Here is an 18,903-nt window from a genome sequence, read left to right as displayed (position 1 = left end):
ACATAGATTGTTTGCCTCCATTGATTTTTAGAGAGAGGGAAAGACAGAGAGAAATATCAGTGTGAGAGAAACACATCGATTGGGTGCCTCATGTGCCCCAACCAGGGTCCGGGCCTGGGAGGAACCTGCAACTGAGGTATGGTGGCCTTGATCAGAATTGACCCCAGGACCCTCCGGTCCGCAGGTGTACACTCTATCCACTAAGCCAAACCGGTTAGGGCCTTTCTTTCTTTCTTTTTTAATCTTCCTCTGATTGACTTCTTTCACTAAGCATAATTTTGCAAGGTCCAAGGTCCATTTATTTAATTGCAAATGACTAGATTTCATTTTTTTTAAATGGCTAGATGGTATTCTATTGTGTATATACATATATATGTATTTATATATCACAATTTTTTATCCATTTAATCATTGATGGACACTTAGGTTGTTTTCATGTCTTGGGAGTGCATATATCTTTTTGAGTTAGTGTTATCATTTTCTTCCAATAAATACCCAGAAGTGGAATTGCTGGATGATAAAGTAGTTGTATGTTTAATTTTTAAGAAAATTCCACACAGTTTTTTATAGTAGCTGCACAAATTTACATTCTCACCAACAGTGCAGAAAGGTTCCCTTTTCTCCACATAGTTGCAAAGTTATACTGAAAGTATATTAATATATTTGTTTTTGTAACATGCTCTTCACATTACTAACACAAAAGTCATTATTGCTAAGTACTTCCTTCTTAGAGCATTTTTTTTTTTGCTACATTCCTTGAATTTGGTATATGCCCATTTTCATTTGTCTCAAAGGATTTTTTATTTTTCTTTGGATTTATTCTTTGACCCATTGTTGTTTAGTCTTTCCATATCTATGAATTTTCCACTTTTCTTTGTGTAATTGATTTCTAGTTTTATACCACTTTGGTTGGTCATGTTTGATATTAATTTAGCTTTCTTATGTTGATGATGGTGGGGTACCTTAAAAAAAATCCCTGCCTCCTTTTCAGGAGCAGGAGAACCAGTGCTTACTTCAGTGCAGGACACAAGGCAGTCAAGTTCTCTTCATTAATCCTATGAACATTCTAATTCTTTTGATGCTCCCTTCACTTTGGGGTGTGTTCCAGAGTGGACCTAGATTAAGAGAGCATGCAGATTGGGGCCCTGGATGTTTTTTCACACACTACCCATCATACAGACATGATTCTTTGAGTAGTCATCGTTTTGATGCATAAAAGGATAGGCTGAAGGGATGAAGATCCCACATGCCCTCCGAAGTACTGTGGGGCCTTGACTTATGAGTTTAATTCATTCCGTGACAGAGCTCGTAACTCAAATTACTCGTATGTCAAATCAAAAAGTGAACAAGTGAGACACGTGATGCTGGGCTGATGTTGTGGCGTTCACTGTGACGTTCGCTGCGCCAACTAGCAGTGGGGTATCTGAAGCTGGCTCATAACCCGAATTTTAGCTCGCAACTCAAAGCAAAAAATCGGCCGAGAGATGGCTTGTATCTTGAAAAACTCGTTAGTCGGGACACTCATAAGTCAAGGCCCCACTGTAGGTACCTGGCATTCTTATATTTAGAAATTAGAAGGTTAGTAATAAAATAATAAATCATTGATTTTTTTCTCTTCCTCAGCTGCTTTCTTACCATCATAAAAATACATATTGGTTACTTCTTAGAACTGAATTTCTCAAAGCCATTCTGCACTTAATGACTAATAATTAGAAAAAAGGTCTTCTCAACAGCAAGATATTTTATTCAGACTCACTCTCCGTTTCCCCCCCCACACACAAACACACCTTAAATTGCTCAAAAGCATAACAATTATCTTTTCTGAGAGAATATCATGAATTTTTCAGGTTTTTCTATAAATCTCTTCATGTGTTTGCAACTCCCAGTCATTCCTTTTGAGGTTCAGAAATTTATACTGAAAGTGTATTAATATATTTGTTTTGGTGACATGTTCTTCACATTATTGACACAAATGGTGCTCTGAATCCTGCAGAGAGAGCTCCTTGATGTTGTGGATAATAATGAATCAGCTGTGATTGTTGCTCCAACGTCCTCAGGCAAAACCTATGCTTCCTACTACTGCATGGAGAAAGTGCTAAAGGAGAGCGATGAAGGGGTGGTTGTGTATGTTGCACCAACAAAGGTAGTGCTCAAGTGACTTTAATTTGCTCTTTCATTCTTGAATCCCCTCTTTTAAAATAATATATGTAGTCATGTGATAAATCTGTTCCACTTTTTATTTATTCATTTTCCAGTTTTGATATACTAGAGGCCTGGTGCACAAATTCGTGCATGAGTGGGATCTGGCTGACCCACCCCGATTGGGGCCGATCAGGCTGGGCAGGCTGAGGGGACGGGCCGGGAGGTTGGCTGGCTGGCTGCCCACAATCATGGTTGAGGGGTAATAGGGGGTGCAGTGTGCATCAAAGCAAACGGTCATTCTGGTTGTTCTGGTGTTTTGGTAGCTTGGCTTTTCTATATATAGATAATTGACGTACAACATAATGATTTGACATATGTATACAATGTGAAATGATTATAGCAATAAGTTTAGTTAACATCCATCATCTCAAATAGTTACATTTTTTCTTATGATATAAACTTTTAAGATCTACTCTCTTAACAACTTTCTAATATACAATACAATATTTTTAACGATAGTCCTCATGCTGTACATTACATCCCCAAGACTTATTTATCTTTCATCTGAAAGTTTGTACCTTTTGACCACCTTCACCCATTTCATATAGCCTCCACCCCTGCCTCTGGCAACTAAATCTGTTCTCTGTTTCCATGATTTAATTTATTTTAACCTGCATTTTCTCTTTTTAGTTTCGGAGGTCAAATAGTACTTTCCTTAGAACCATCATGAGGAAAAAGTCTGGTCTTGTGATCTTGTCATTCAGCTTGAATTGAGAGAAGTACCCATACTTTGCTGGGCACTGTTGAGTCACTTAAGAACCTACTAGTGCCTCTGCAGAATTTATGGGATGTATTTAATCAGCTGTTGGGCTTTAGTGACTGCCCCATTTCTCGTCAGGTTGTTTTGTCATTTTTCTTTTATGTCAGAACTCATAATGTTGAACTTAAAAATAGAAGGTATGATTTTTGTCACGCAGGAGGTTTTATTTATAGGAAGTATAAGTTTATATATCCTCATTCACCATCTTTTGTTTTAAATATGATTACAACTAAGAAAGGCAAATCTAGTTGAGATAACTTTAATTCTATGGATTAATGTGAATTCAGACTTCTATTTTCTAGAAAAATGTGTAGTATTGAGTGACTTGTGGTCAGCCTCAAATTAATCAATATATTAGTTGAAATTAGCATTTTAGATTTTTAATTTTATGTTTTGAGAAGAATAGAGAGAGAGAGAGAGAGAGAGAGAGAGAGAGAGATTGAGAGAGAAGAGAGAAGAGAGAAAGGAAGAAAGAGAAACATTGATGTGAGATAGAAAGATTGATCTGTTGCCTTCCACACGTGCCCCAAATGGGAATCAAACTGACAACCTAGATATGTGCCCTGATTGGTAATCAAACCTGCAACCTTTTGGTGGACATAATGATGCTTCAACCAAGTTAGTCACCTGGCTGGAATTAGCACTTTATTATTTTTTGTAGCTTTTTTGTTTTTCATGTTTATGAAAACAGTAAGTATTCATTGTTGGAATGTAATACAACATATCAAGTAAAATTAAGCTGGCCCAGCCAGTATGGCTCAGTGGTTGAGTGTTAACCTATAAACCAGGAGATCAAAGTTCTATTCCTGATCAGGGCACATGCCAGGGTTTATGGGCTTGATCCCCAATAAGGGGCTTGCAGGAGACAACCGATTAATGATTCTCTCTTATCATTGATGTTTCTATCTCACTCTCCCTCTCTGAAATCAATAAAAATATATTTATATATAAAAAAAGAAAAGTTAAACTGACTAGAAGTGGAATTGGTACTCTTCAAAAAGTTTAAATCTATTTTTATTCCCACTGGCAGTACATAGTAGTACACATTCTCTTGTCTTTTAATCATTTAAAAAGTTTTTGCCATACTGATAGATGAAAACTTTTATCTCATATTTCAATTTGGATTTTTGTGATTTGGGCATCTTTATGTGTGATTTGGAGGTATTGAAATTTCTTTATTCATAAACCAATTGTAAATGTATTTGCCCATTTTTCTTTTTTTTGGCGGGAAAGGTAATGTCTTTTTATTAATTTACTACAATCCTGGTGCACGAAAATTTGTGCACTAGGGGGATTCTCCCGGCCTTCACCCTCTCGCAGTCTTGGAGCCCTCAAGGTGTCCCACTGACGGCTTAGGCCCCTCCCCGCGGACATCCCTGTGGGAGCGCACTGACCACCAGGGGGCAGCTCTGGCCCTGCCCCACCCCCCCCAATCACCCCTCCGCCGCTTCCCCCTGATCTCTGTCCCCTCCCTCTGCCTGCTGGCACCTGCCTTGGCTGGCCTGGCGCCTCCCGCTCGCTGGCCCTGCCCCCTGCCAACCAGTCATTCTGCCATTCAGTCGATTTGCATATTAAGCTTTTATTATATAGGATCAGAATTTTGTATAGTTAGTATACTATTTCTCTTTAGATTATAATAAATATACTTTTATTTGTCATTTTGTCTTTTTATTATATTATGGTTACATTAATGATGACAATATTTTATTAATATTTTTGTATAGTCATATCTATCAATATTTTCATTTAGCTTTTTCATGTGTGCTCAAGCATACAAAATATATGAAGTTCTTGTTTTCTATTATTTTTATGCTTATGTTTTAAAATTTACAGGTTAATCTATGTGTAATTTTGTTTTTTTGGTGTAAAGTGTGAAATAGAAAGATGTTTGTAGGTTTCCACACACTCAGATTCTACTGACCAGGCTACATGGTTGATCCAGAGCATGGTTCTACTTATTCATGTTTATATTCAAACTTAACATGCCTGGGGGAAATCCCCAAATATAAAAACCACAAAGTTACCTTGACTATCCCTCACTTGACCTTTTCCCTATAGCAGCCTCACAATTGTCTCTAAATCTTGGCCATTCAGATATTAGCTGATTTTTGTGTGTGTGTCTTTTTTCTTCCTGATGTCTGAGCAACATTTCCTCTTTATTTTTTCCTTCTGATGAAGCCATTTTTCCCCATTTTACTTTATGTTGGGATTTATCCGTGAGGTTCACATGTTTAGTAAAGTATCTCAAAAAAAGCACACTAGTGTATTTAGAGTAGACGAGTAAAAAATAAGCAGTTATTAAGCTTCCTGCACTCATAGCGGGACATACTTTTATACAGTTCCTATTGTTACCTGTTTTACCTGTACTTTAAGTAATGAATCTCTGTCCTTGTCAACTAGGCCCTTGTTAATCAAGTGGCAGCAACTGTTCAGAATCGTTACATGAAAAATCTGCCTAATGGTGAAACTCTATGTGGTATTTTTACAAGGGAATATCGTCATGATGCCCTAAACTGTCAGGTAGGACATATTAATTAATGCTTTTGTTCTCAAATTATATAATAGTACTTATATGACTTTTTCACTAGAAATTCACAAGGCCTTATGGAAATAATTCAGTTGAATATACAAGGTGAAATGGCTTTAGGGAAAATTTAATATTGTTACAATCCAAAGAGTGGATAATAGGAGGACACTTACATTTTGATTTCAGATTTTAGTTATAGTTCATTGCATCATCTTGGTTTATAACTTAATTCAAAATGATTTGAAGAACCAATGTTATAAAAAATTAACCAACACCAATTTCCAGTTAGAATTACTTTTTCTTGGTAAGTAGGGTTCTCTTACTTTTCTTGATGAGTAGGATACTTATTGTAATTTTTGTTGTTGTTAATCCTTACCTGAGGATATTTTTCCATTGATTTTTTTAGAGAGAGTGGAAGGGAGGGTGAGAGACAGAGAGAGGGAAACATGGATGTGAGAGAGACACATCCATTGGTTGCCTCTCGCATGCTCCCCGACCAGGGCTGGGAACGGAACCTGCAACAGAGGTATGCCCTTGACCAGAATTGAATTTGGGACCCTCCAGTCTGAGGGCTGATGCTCTAGCCCCTGAGCTAAACCTGCTAGTGCTCATTGTAATTTTTTAAATGTTGTATTATGGATAAAAAATTGGATGTTAAGCAAATCATAGATATTTTGTTTCTGATTTATTGAACTCATAGATAAACAACCTAAACTAAACAAAAAGTGAAAACATGATTATAGAACATTGCATGGCAGAAATGGATATGTGTTACCCAGATCACCTTTTAAGGAAGGACTTGCTGTCCAGATGGGGGAGTGTGTTCAAAACAAATGCTAGCTGTCAGTTCCCCCAATTCTGCCTCCATAGTTCATATCTGTGAGTGAGCTAGGCGGGGGTATACTAGTAAACACCAGGCCATTTTGGCTTCCTGTAGAACTGCTCTGACAGCCAATATTCACTCCAGAACTCTGAGCCAGGTTGGTTAAGATTTCATCAGGCCTGTTTTGAAGTTTAGCTTCTCCCTCTCCCCCATCCCCCTTCCCCCCACTTCCATAGTTGTTGGTTCTTCATAAACATTTTTTCATCCTAAACTGTGTATTAGGGTCAGATTTTGAGGAAACAAACATGTGACAATTAACTTTCTATTTTATGACTTTGACTACTCATAAGTAAGAATTTGAATTTAAAATCTGATATTTTACCAGTTTGACCTGTAAAATTGCAATTTCATAAGGTTCCAACTAATATATCACAGTTTTACTCCAACACTCTCCGAAGCAATATCCTATTTACCAGCTGGTACATTCAGGAGTTATAACTCTATCTTTTATATATTTATAACTATGTGTATACATAGGAAATGCTCTAAATGTTTGTTTATGCAATGTTTTTACTTTTAGGTACTTGTTACAGTGCCTGCCTGCCTTGAAATTCTGCTGTTAGCTCCTCATCGCCAAAGATGGGTGAAAAGGATCAGATATGTTATATTTGATGAGGTAGGTTTGGTATTATTTTTCTGGGTTAATTTCCTAGTGTACAACAGCATACTAGTATAATGAAGATCTCTGGTACTTAGGATATTTGTCCCTTTGTCTACATGCACTTCCTTCTGAATGGTTTTCCTAGTGAATCATAACCAATCTTTTGGCTCCATTTTCCTGTTGTAACTCAATAGGGTATATTGGTGTATGCTGCAGAGCTCTGTATGGGAGAGGAACCTGCCATTGGTGACTACTATTTCAGAGGAGCAGAAATAACCACCATTGCATAAATTTTGGACAGAGATGTCAACATTCAATTTTTAATCCCTAAAGCAAAGAAGTTGGCCTCTAACAATGATGCTACTTATATGCTATCTTATCAGTCATGGCCCCAACTGAAAACAGGTGGCACACTTAAAATATAATTCAAGAAGAGTATTTTCCAAAGGTGCGCATGAGGGAACGAATAAGATTAGTACAGTCATTCAGAGCTAGTAGCTTACCCCTAGATTTAAAAGGACAAGGCAGCCCTAGCTGGTTTGGCTCACTGGATAGAGCGCCGGCTTGCAGACTGAAGGGTCCCAGTCAAGGGCATGTACCTTGGTTGCAGGCACATCCCCAGTAGGAGGCATGCAGGAGGCAGCTGATCAATGATTCTCTCTCATCGATGTTTCTAATTCTCTATCCCTCTCCCTTCCTCTCTGTAAAAAATCAATAAAATATATTTTAAAAATAAAAAAAATAAAAGGACAAGGCAAAGCAGCAGTTACTGAGACTGAAAAGGAGATTCGGATTGAGTTGGCCACATGTAAGGACCAATTACCTTAGTTGAGGGATACAGTTGGCTCAAGGTAATCTTTCAGGAAGGGAGTCAATAGAATGAAGACCTCATTCTTATTCTCCTCCCTTTTTCTGACCACTTGCCAAGGGTCTTCATTAGCCAAATACAATGGAAGTGGAGAACATTGAAGCCCTTTTGAAGTAGTCTCTATAGGTTGCCAGAGAGAGCAGGGTAGGAAACAATGGAAATTTACAGGGGCAAATAGAAAATATTTAAAAAAATTTTATAGTATTATTATTAGATATATTTATTCAGCGCTGGCTGGTTTGGTTCAGTGGAGAGGGCTTCGACCTGCGGACTGAAGAGTCCCAGGTTCAGTTCTGATCAAGGACACATGCCCAGGTTGTGGGCTCAATCCCCAGCAGGGGGTGTGCAGGAGGCAGTTGACCAATGGTTCTCTCTGATCATTGGTGTTTCTCTCTCTCTCCTTCTTTCTTCCTTTCTGAAATCAATAAAAATATTTTTAAAAAAGAAATATTTATTCAAAGAAACTTAACACATTATGTATATTTGTCTTTTTGTTAATCCTCACCCAAAGATATTTTTTTTTATTGATTGTTAGAGAGAGTGGGAGGGAGGGAGAGAGAGAAGGGGGATAGAGAGAGAAAAACATCGATGTGAAAGAGACACATAGATTGGTTGCTCCCACAGGCACCTGTTCCAACTGGGCTGGGGGTCAAACCTGCAACCCAGGTACATGCCCTTGACCAGGAATCGAACTCAGGAGCCTTTGGTGTGTGAGCCAGTACTCTAACCACTGCGCAACACCAACTAGGGTGAAACTTAAAACATTATAAAAGATATATTCCATTGCTTCAAGGAAATTTCAATTTAAAGGGGGAAAATATATCTATATTTAACTTAACTTTTCCTGTCATAAATTTGGAGCTACCAAGCAGGCTGTGCTTATGATTTATTTGATACTGATTTTTGGTTAATCTATATGTATTGCATCTTAAAGGCCTTGAGTATCCCTGCTCAGAAAATGTACAAAAATTTTATCTTTGTAATCTAGAACCTTGAGTTGTACTTTAACCTCAAAGTTATGAAATATGACAATTTTATATAAGGGTAAAGCTGAAAAGTGTTGAAGGCTAATATTTATTCTGGTAGGGTCAGGAAAATGTGCTATTTAGTACAAAGCACAAAGTTCATATTCAGCAAAATGATATATTATTTGACCAGGGAAAAACCAAATGGGCAAAAATGGGAACTTTTTAAAAAAATTATGTGGCTCTGATGGTGAGTCCTTTCCAGTTGATTTTATCTGTTCAAAGAAGACCACATTTGAGAATCTTCACTGAGTCTAATTGAATTTGTTTTATTTCGTCAAAAGACATTCATTTACATATTCAGCAAATATTTAAGGAGTGCCTCCACAATGCCAGGCACTATTGGTGCTGGGGATGCCCCTGTCTAAGGTCATAAGAGTAATTGACAAATGGGAATTAAACAATTAAGTGCACAGATGACTATACCAACCCATATTGGTACACGTTGGGAAGAAAAAGAGGGGCTTTTGTGATTGTGATAATGGCAGGGAGGGAGTAGGAAGACAGCTCTGGAGTGGGCAGTCAGAAAAGTCTTTCTAATATAGTGACATCAAGCTGAACTTTATACAGGTTGAATAGAGGGAATAAGAGCATTTTAAGCAGAAGGAGCAATATATGTGAAAGACCTAGAGTAGGGACATTCTGTTCAAGGAATAAAGAACAGGACAGTATGTCTGGAGCAGATTTGGCAGAAGATGGGAGAGTGGCTTGAGATGAAGCTCAAGAGGCAAGCCAGGACCAAAGTATGCTTGGCATTATACACCTTGTTAAGGGCTTTATATTTTATTCCATATGTAATGGGAAGATATTGATGGAGGTCAATTAGGAACATGGCCTAACTCACTTATCTTTTAGACACATTATTTTGGCTGTGATGTGAAGAATGTAGGGGGCACGAAGGGGGAAGCTAGGAAGGTAGTCAGGAGGATAGTGTGGTAGTGCAGCTGAGGAGTGATGGTGACTTGGTTGGTTGTAGGCATGGGGAGAAATGCATAATACCAAATACATTTTTGAAGGTAAGATCAAGAGGAATTATTGATGAAATGGTTATGGGGATTAGGGAAAATTTATGTGTCAAGATTTTCTATTGCCTTAATTTCCGAATATGTATATAAATTCAGCATGGTTGATGAAATGTGATAGGAAACTATGTAGGGAATCAGCCTGCCATGCCTTATTTTCATAAACTATTTTTAAATGAACTTTTTAATGGAGAAATTTTTGTCTTTAATAGGTCCATTGTCTTGGTGGAGAGATTGGAGCAGAAGTTTGGGAACATCTCCTTGTCATGATTCGATGTCCCTTTCTGGCTCTTTCGGCTACAATAAGCAACCCTGAACATCTCACTGAGTAGGCATTAGGTTCCCGTTTGAATAGAATGGCTATCTATTTTGAACGTTTGAATATCATATTTTGTATATGGGTTCTGAAATGTTTCATAACTTTCTGGTGAATTTGTTAGCTTATCTATGGATATTCAAGGAAAGAGTCTACTAGCACCTCCTGGCAGGTGCTGAGCAAGGCCACACTCTATAAGGGAAAATCAAGGACTCTCCCAATAAGATCTGCAATTGAGTAAGAAATTTCCCCTTGCCTCAAAAATGTTCCCCAGAAGTAACTGATTTAGGTCCCCCCTTTTTTTTTTCCTTTACCAAAAATAAAATGGAATAATGGCACACTCTCTCACTGACCTTGAGATTTCTTATATTGTCCCACTTTGTGGATGTTAGAAAGATAGCAAAGCCTTATTAGTTGAAAGCCCCGTATCATTTTGTCATTGGGCTATATTTTTGCCCACTAATAATAACAATTAGAGTAAAGACTCCAATGTACCAGGTACTGTTCTAAGTGCTTTGCATATATCAATTTATTTTAAATGCCTACAATCCTTATGATTTACTACTTCCATTATTACTATTAAATAGAATTTAGAATTTCAACACAATATATATACATATTTTAATTTTTATTGATTTCAGAGAGGAAGGGAGAGGGAGAGAGAGATAAAAACATCAATGATGAGGGAGAATCATTGATTGGTTGCCTCCTACATGCCCCACACTGGGGATCGAGCCTGCAACCCGGGCATGTGCCCTGACCGGGAATTGAACCGTGACCTCTTGGTTCATAGTCAACATTCAATCATTGAGCCATGCCAGCTGGGCCCAAAACTACTATTATTATTTCCATTTTAAAATGTAGGAAATGAGGCTTAGAGATATTAAGTGATATAACAACAGTCATAGCCAGTAATAAGGAGGTTGGGATTCAATCTCAATGTGTCAGGTTTCAGAGCCTATTCTTCCCTTAAGTAGTTTTTAAGGCACATGACATTTTTGTTATTAAAAATATTATATCACAGAAAGTAGTTTCATGTTATGCCTAAATAATATGTAAATTTATTTTTAAGGTGGCTACAATCGATAAAATGGTACTGGAAACAAGCAGACAATATAATAGAAAAGAACACTGCTTCTAAAAGAAATGCTGGCTATCGTGCCAATTTTTACAAAGACCACTTTCAAATGAAGCAGTCATATAAAGTTAGACTTGGTATGTTTGATACATCTATGGGAGTTTTATTTTGTACTTTAAAATTATCCCAGTCGTTCGTGTGTTTATTCATTTGGAAATTCTCACTCTTCATTTTTAGTGCTCTATGGAGAGAGATACAATGATTTAGAGAAGCATATATGTTCGGTAAAACATAATGACATTTGCTTTGATCATTTTCACCCGTGTGCCGCACTAACAACAGAGCATGTAAGTAATACTCCAGCCATCTTTGTTCCTAGTAATAAAAATTATATATATCATTTGAAAAGATGCCTAGTTGAAACTTAGCAAAATTGAGATATAGATGCTGTATAACAGATATTGAAACTTTGTTTTGAAAGTCACAAGAATAATTTTACAGTTTTCATTCTTTCTTTAATAGTGTCTGCATCCATAAAGCTTAAAAATGACTGAAACTTTTAACCTAAAATATTTTTTGGTTAATTTTATTTATCCTTGGACATTATCTTTGCCCATTTTCTTTCTTTTATCATCCCTGTCTACCTGTCTACTTCTCTGAAACTAATTCTTCTCTTAGTGTGGCTACAAATACATGTGGACAATATCTAGCACATGTGAGAATCTGAGCACCAAGAATTAGGTTAAATGAGGAAAAGAGACTTTTCACTGGCTTATTAATCACAACATGGTTTTTTAGTAGTGAAGCAATAATATGGAAGTCATAAGAGGACTTCATTTTAGTGCTGGGATTTGAGTGGGAGAAGATTTCTTAATTTTCTTGTGTACGTTTCTTCCTTTCTCATCCTATTCCCAGGAATGGCTTATTCAAGCTCTGGTTGCTTCTCAAAGTGATAATTAGTTAACAGTTTGTCTTCCTTCCAAGACCTGGCAAATTAAATATATTCTGAATTTTATTGTCACATTAAGCCTTCTAATATGATAATTTTTAAGGCACATGAAACTTTAGATGGCACAGGAATTAATTCCATGTCCTGCCTACATGGTATTTCTGGATCCACCAAGCTAATTTAGATAAATCAGTAATAAAGATAATTCTGATTTTGCCAAGACTGCAGTAGCTTTCCTTTGGAAATGGCTAAACGCACAACCCCTAGCGTGGCTTATTCTATGACCTGGCTCCAAAGTCCTTTCCATTTATCCACTTGATGCATCTTACCTCAATGCCCTCATAACTTATATTGTTCCTGGAACATTTCACCCCAGATGTCAAATGCTAGTTGTCCAGAACCTGTTTACCTCTTATGACTCTTCTAATGTGAAACCAATTTAGAATCCTCCTGTGACTTTCTTAGCTGGATGTAATAACCTCTCCATAGCACCTTTTCTGTATTTCTTGTATGACAATAATCAAGCTTTAGCTTGTTGCTAAAGCTGTTCACATGCATGTCTTCTTTATCTTACTAGAATAACTCCTTGAAGACACATGTGTCCTTAGTCCCTAACAAACTGCTGTGTATATAAAAGTGCTTACTACATTTATCTATATATATAAAAGCCTAAGCCAGTGGTCAGCAAACTCATTAGTCACCAGAGCCAAATATCAATAGTACAACAATTGAAATTTCTTTTGAGAGCCAAATTTTTTTAAACTTAAACTATATAGGTAGGTACATTGTTGTTAACTTAATTAGGGTACTCCTAAGGCTTAGGAAGAGCCACACTCAAGGGGCCAAAGAGCCGCATGTGGCTCGCGAGCTGAAGTTTGCTGACCATGGGCCTAAGCAACCATTACGACTGGTCGACCAAATGACCTATCGACTGGCTGGTAGCTATGATGTGCACTGACCACCATGAGGCAGATGCTCAATGCAGGAGCTGCCCCCAGGGGTCAGTGTGCTCCCACCGCCAACCTCCCGCAGCCGGCCAACCTCCCACAGTCCCTCCCCTGCCCTGGACTGGACTAGATGGCCCTGATCGGCCCCAGTCGCTGGCCAGGCCGAGGGATCCCACCCATGCATGAATTCATGCACCAAGCCTCTAGTATTAAATAAAGATAGCCAGTCTTTATTTAATACTAGAGGCTTGTTGCACTTACTTTGTGTTTGAATAATTTTGCATATTTTGTCTCTTTTAACAATCACAACAATTTTAGCATGGCTACCATATTAATATTCCCATTTCCTAAATGAGGAAGGTGAAGCATAGACAATTGAACTAACTAACTCACTGTTGCACCAAGTGAGTGGTGGGACTGGGATGCAATCTCAGATTGATTCCAGAGTTTGCTCTCTCCTCCTATTCCTAGGAATGGCCCATTCAAACTCTGGTTAACCCAGTATTCTGAATGATCAGTTGAAGAAATACCTGAATGAGGGGATGAATGAGAATAACTTTATAGCATTTGGGCTATGATGCAATGGCTTCTAAAAAGCAACTGAATGAATCCTAATGATGGTGATTTTCTAATTGGATTTTATTTTGGATGTTTCTCTTTTGTGCTGCAGTGGCCCAATCCAAAATAAAATAAAACAAAAATATGGCTAAAATTCCAGTGACCTAACCTAAACCCCAAACTAGAATATAGATGAAAAGCCACACATAAATAATAAAAGAATTCTTTCTCTCTTCTTCCCTGTCCCCCCACCTCCATCATTACCTGGCATTTTAAAAGCAGCATAGTATTTTAAAAAATTATTTTATATTGAGTTGGATGATTCAAGGCAGGTTATTGTGAAGTAGCAAAGAGTCCAGTGGTTTGGAGTAGTTGACAAGATTGGCATTTTGGTCCAAGTGCCTTTCCTCTATTTTCAGTAGCTATTAATGGAATAACTGGAAAGCAGTGGAACTGCTACAGTGTGCTCTGACCCCATATGACTTCTGCAAAGGTCATGGTGCTGAATGAGTCTTCTTAAGACTTCTAAACTTTTGCCACAGGAATACAGGATGGACACAAAGGTGTAGACATTATTAACTGCGTTTTGACAGCTGTGTATAAAGCATGTGTTTATGTAGGATACTTCCTAAAGTAGCAGGGATATAAAGCAAGTAGACCTTTCCAAATGAGCAAATCATTGTCTATTATATTTCAGATTAATATGAAAGAACTGAGTGGCAAGAAAAAGCATAATACATTGTGGCAACATAAAGAGAAGAACCACCCAGTTTGGTCATCTCCTCTGTAGCTCTATCATAGAAATGGTTTCAGAAGAAAAGGGGTGGGGCTAGTGAGGAGCTGACCTTAATCCAACTGAGGGGAGGGAATTGCCTTTCATCCACATAAGGCTTGCTTCTGGCAAAGAGTAGAGTTTGGCCTTTGCCACCAATTATGCCACACAGGAACAGCTGCTGGCTCCTGGACAGCTCAGCCCCAGGAAGTCCTTGAAAGAACTGTTGCCTATCTCTGTTCTGCACGATCAGTGTTTACCATCACCTACAGAGTCAGAGACAATGCACTTTGCAAAAATAATATCATGGTATATAATACCATGTGCTTACAAGTGAAGAAGGATGCAAATCTATGACTTTTTTAAAAATTAAATTTATGGAGTGACATTGGTTTATGACATTATATAAGTTACAAGTGTACAATTGTATAATACACTGTGACCTTTTATTTCTCTTTCTTTTTTACCTAGACTGGCTCAGTTTTTGCCAGCTCATTAGTTTATTTTATAGTGGAGGGAAACCAAATTAAATTCACAGCTTTTGGCCATAGTATTCTTAATATGATTTTTAAAATTAAGAACTATATGTTGATTAATCAATCTCATTGACAGTTGGGGCATCAAGTATGTGCCAGGTATTTTACTAAGCCTATTATATATATCACCTAACTTAATTCCTACAACAAATCTATGTCATAGGCAGAATTGTCCTCTGTTTTAGAAATGAGGAAGCTCAGACTTTTGAACAAGGCAAAGAGACTTAAGAAATCCTAACCACTCTAGTTACCATAATAGAAGATTTAATCTTGAAAATTATGATAAATCTTGGATTTATTTTATTTTATGTTTTTACTTTAATTTAGGCAAAATAAATTACCACTTCAAGGTAGTAATAAGAGAATAAAATGCTAATGTTCCAAAATAATATATTCATTTGCTGTTTTGACATAAATGGGTCCTTACTATCAAGCTAGCTTTCAGTGCTCAGACTGAGAGATGCTAAATGATGACTCCATGTAATTGTTTGTATCCTATAGTTTTTACAAGACTAATTGATTTTGAATTGAAATATATTTGACTTATAATATTGTGTAAGTTTAAGGTGTACAGTGTGTTGATTTGATTCATTTATATACTGCAATATGAATGTCATTGTAGCCTTAGCTAAGACCTCAACCAAGTCACATAATTATAATTTCTTTTTGTGGTGGGAATAATTAGATCTCATCTCAGCATGTTTGGTGCTTGTAATAGGGCATTGTTGTCTATAATTACTATAGTGTACATTAGATCTTTAGGACTTATTCACTTACTAGTTTTAAAAGCTTAAAAAACACGTGCTGATACATTTATCCTATCTGATTTTACTACAGTCTGTAAAGTGGGAGTACAGATATTTTAATTCCTATTTATTGATGAGAAACTAGCATTTATAGTGGAATTAGAACTACATCTTCTGATTCAAAGTCTACCGACTTTTCATCCTACCAAACATTTTTTTTTCAACTGTGTTGTAGTGGGAATGGCTTTTTTATCCCAGAGTTTCCAATGTGTTAACAGCTATTTACTAAAACAAGTATCCTATTTTCAAATAATTTTGGACAAATCTGCCTGTAGTTATTTTTTTGAGATTTAATGTTTGCAGTGGGAAATCTTAAACAAGTGTGTTTAATCAGACACCTGTGAAAAAACACACCTTCCTTTTTTATTTGGCGGGGGGAGGGGTGACATCTTATTTTATTTTTAAACTTTATTTTTATTGTTGACTGATGTTCCCTTCTTTTCTTTTGAAGAATACCTATTAACATCTCAGGGATCATAGCCTCCCAGGCAGTTGATTTGTAGCAATAGTAGTTTGAAACCAGTAGAAAAATAATACAATGCATACTTTTTGAGAGCAGGAATTTTTTATTTATACTTTTGAAATATTTGTGGAAAAATGAATGGCATACATATCCGGAAGGCTTAAAGTAGAACCAAGTGACCTGAGGAGAAGTGTCCTTGAGTGTCTTAAAAGTAATATGATAGCCTTAGTTTCATTTTTATATTTTGAACTTATTGGAGTGACAATGTTTAACAAAATTATACAGTTTCAGGTGCACAATTCTACAGCATATCATCTGTACACTGAACTGTGTGCTCGCCACCTCAAGTCAGTTCTCTGTCCATCACCATTTATCTCCTCATACTCCCTCACTTCCCTCATTCCTCCTCCCCCCAGCAATTACCACATCGTTGTCCAAGTCCATGAATTTTATCATTTATTTTCCTCTTTTGCTCCATCCCTCCACCATATGCCTGACCTGACAGGTGTCAGCCTGTCCTCTATCTATGAGTCTGTTTCTATTTTGCTTGTTAGTTCATTTTGTTCATTAAATTCCACATCTGAGGGAAATCATATGGTACTTGTCTTTCTCTGACTGGCTTATTTCACTTAGTATAATGCTCTCCAGGTTCATCCATGCTGTCACAAAGGGTATGATTTTTTCTTTTTTATGGCCAAGCAGCATTCTATTGGGTAAATAGTCTCTGTTATCCACTCATCTACTGATGGGCACTTGGCCGACTCCCAAATCTTGGCTATTGTAAACAATGCTGCAATGAACATAGGGGTGCCTATATTCCTTTGAATTACTATTTCAGGTTTCTTCAGCTAAATTCCCTGAAGTGGAATTGCTGGGTTATAAGGCAAGTCCATTTTCTGGTGTTTGTTGGTTTTGTTTTTTTTGTTTGTTTGTTTTTTTTGAGGTAATTCCATACTGCTTTCCACAGTGGCTGCACCAATCTGCATTCCCACCAACTGAATTCCCTTTTATCCACATCCTCACCAGCACTTGTAGTTTGTTGATTTATTGATGATAGCCATTCTGGCAGGTGTGAGGTGATGTGATTTTAATTAGCATTTCTCTAATAATTATTGACATTGAACATCTTTTCATATGCCTATTGGCCATGAAAGTCTCTTTGGAGAAGTGTCTTTTGAGGTCCTTTGCTCCTTTTTAAATTGGATTGTTTGTTTGTTTTTGGTATTTTGTTGTATAAGTTCTTTATAAATTTTGGATATTAAGCCCTTATCAGGTGTATCATTGGTGAATATGTTCTCTCATTCAGTGGGTTGTCTTTTTATATTGTTGATGGTTTGCTGTGCAAAAGCTCTTTAGTTTGATGTAGTCCCATTTGTTTATTTTTTCTTTTGTTTTCCTTGCCCAATGAAATATATCAGAAAGAATATTACTATGAGAAATGTCTGCAAATTTACTGCCTATGTTTTTGTCTAGGATGTTTGTGGTTTTGAATTTAACATTTTAAGTGTTTAATCCATTTTTAGTTTATTCTTGTGTATGGTATAAGAAGGTGTTCTGGTTTGTTTTTTTGTTTTGTTTTTTGCAGGTATTCCTAAACATCACTTATTGGGTAGACTATCTTTACCCTATTGTATGTTTTTGCCTCCTTTGTAAAAAATTAATTGACTTAAAGGGGTGGGTTTATATCTGGGCTCTGATAGGCTTAGTTTTAGAACTTAGGCCAATAAAATTGGCAACTTTTAGCCTGGTTTGGTCCTCAAAGCAAATAATCATGTTCATAATTAAACCAATTTAAGTTTCAGCTGCTGAAGAGAGATCTTTTTTTTTTTTTTCTTTTATCCAAACCGAGTCCACAAATATTTTAGCTTCCTAGTACTCTGATTTGAATTAAAAGGTCTTAGAAAATACCAAAAACTTTTTGGAGGCCCTTTTTTCCCCTATTCAGTAAATCAGGGACACTCTTGGTTAGTATTTTTTTTTTTTTCTGTATCTAGCACTTATCAACACTTGAAAATTTTAGCTAAGTGCTTTTCAATGTCTTTGTGTTCATGATAGTGACTCTGAGGCAAAGGTTCGAACATAAAATAAAAGGAATATTAAAAATTTCAATTTAATTTTAATCATAGATTGAAAGGTATGGATTCCCTTCTGATCTTATGCTTTCGCCTCGAGAAACCATCCAGCTTTATGACACCATGTTTGAATTCTGGAAAAGTTGGCCCAGGGCCCAGGTAATTAATAAATATGCAATTAATTTGAATTCTGTTATCGTGGACGGTAACATTGCTTTCAGAAAGACAAACTCTTACCCTTGCCTCTGATCTCTTAAAATTATCAATGGACTCTTTCTAAAATACAATTGCCCCTTCTCAGACATTTTTCATTCTAACATATATGATTTACTTTAATGAGATGGAATGTCATCGAATTCCTGAAAATATTTGTTCTTTCAGTTTCTGAGATATTGTAGCCTCCTCTTACATCTCGGATTTATGTACTTCCATGTTATTTCATTGTACTCTCCTTCCTTCCCTATTCTCTAATTGCCGCCCGTTTTTATCTATTTGGCTTTGCTCTGCATTCTTTCCTT

The 18,903-nt window shown here is 36.8% G+C and overlaps 1 protein-coding gene across 4 annotated transcripts in view; it reads left to right on the top strand.

Moving 5' to 3' along the window:
- LOC118658976 (probable ATP-dependent RNA helicase DDX60) overlaps positions 1-18,903 on the top strand; it is a 102,166-nt gene that overhangs the window by 45,235 nt on the left and 38,028 nt on the right. For all 4 annotated transcript variants that reach the window (XM_036314865.1, XM_036314866.1, XM_036314863.1 and 1 more), the window contains exons 17-23: positions 1,994-2,143; positions 5,363-5,482; positions 6,893-6,988; positions 10,101-10,216; positions 11,277-11,419; positions 11,520-11,629; positions 18,440-18,544. In XM_036314865.1, the coding sequence (XP_036170758.1) occupies positions 1,994-2,143; positions 5,363-5,482; positions 6,893-6,988; positions 10,101-10,216; positions 11,277-11,419; positions 11,520-11,629; positions 18,440-18,544 (840 nt within the window). The remainder of the gene's footprint in view (positions 1-1,993; positions 2,144-5,362; positions 5,483-6,892; positions 6,989-10,100; positions 10,217-11,276; positions 11,420-11,519; positions 11,630-18,439; positions 18,545-18,903) is intronic.

Source organism: Myotis myotis, unplaced genomic scaffold, assembly GCF_014108235.1.
Source record: "Myotis myotis isolate mMyoMyo1 unplaced genomic scaffold, mMyoMyo1.p scaffold_m19_p_6, whole genome shotgun sequence".
Lineage (NCBI taxonomy): Eukaryota > Metazoa > Chordata > Mammalia > Chiroptera > Vespertilionidae > Myotis > Myotis myotis.
Note: the sequence above shows the minus strand (reverse complement) of the source record. Positions and strands in the feature narration are given on the sequence as shown.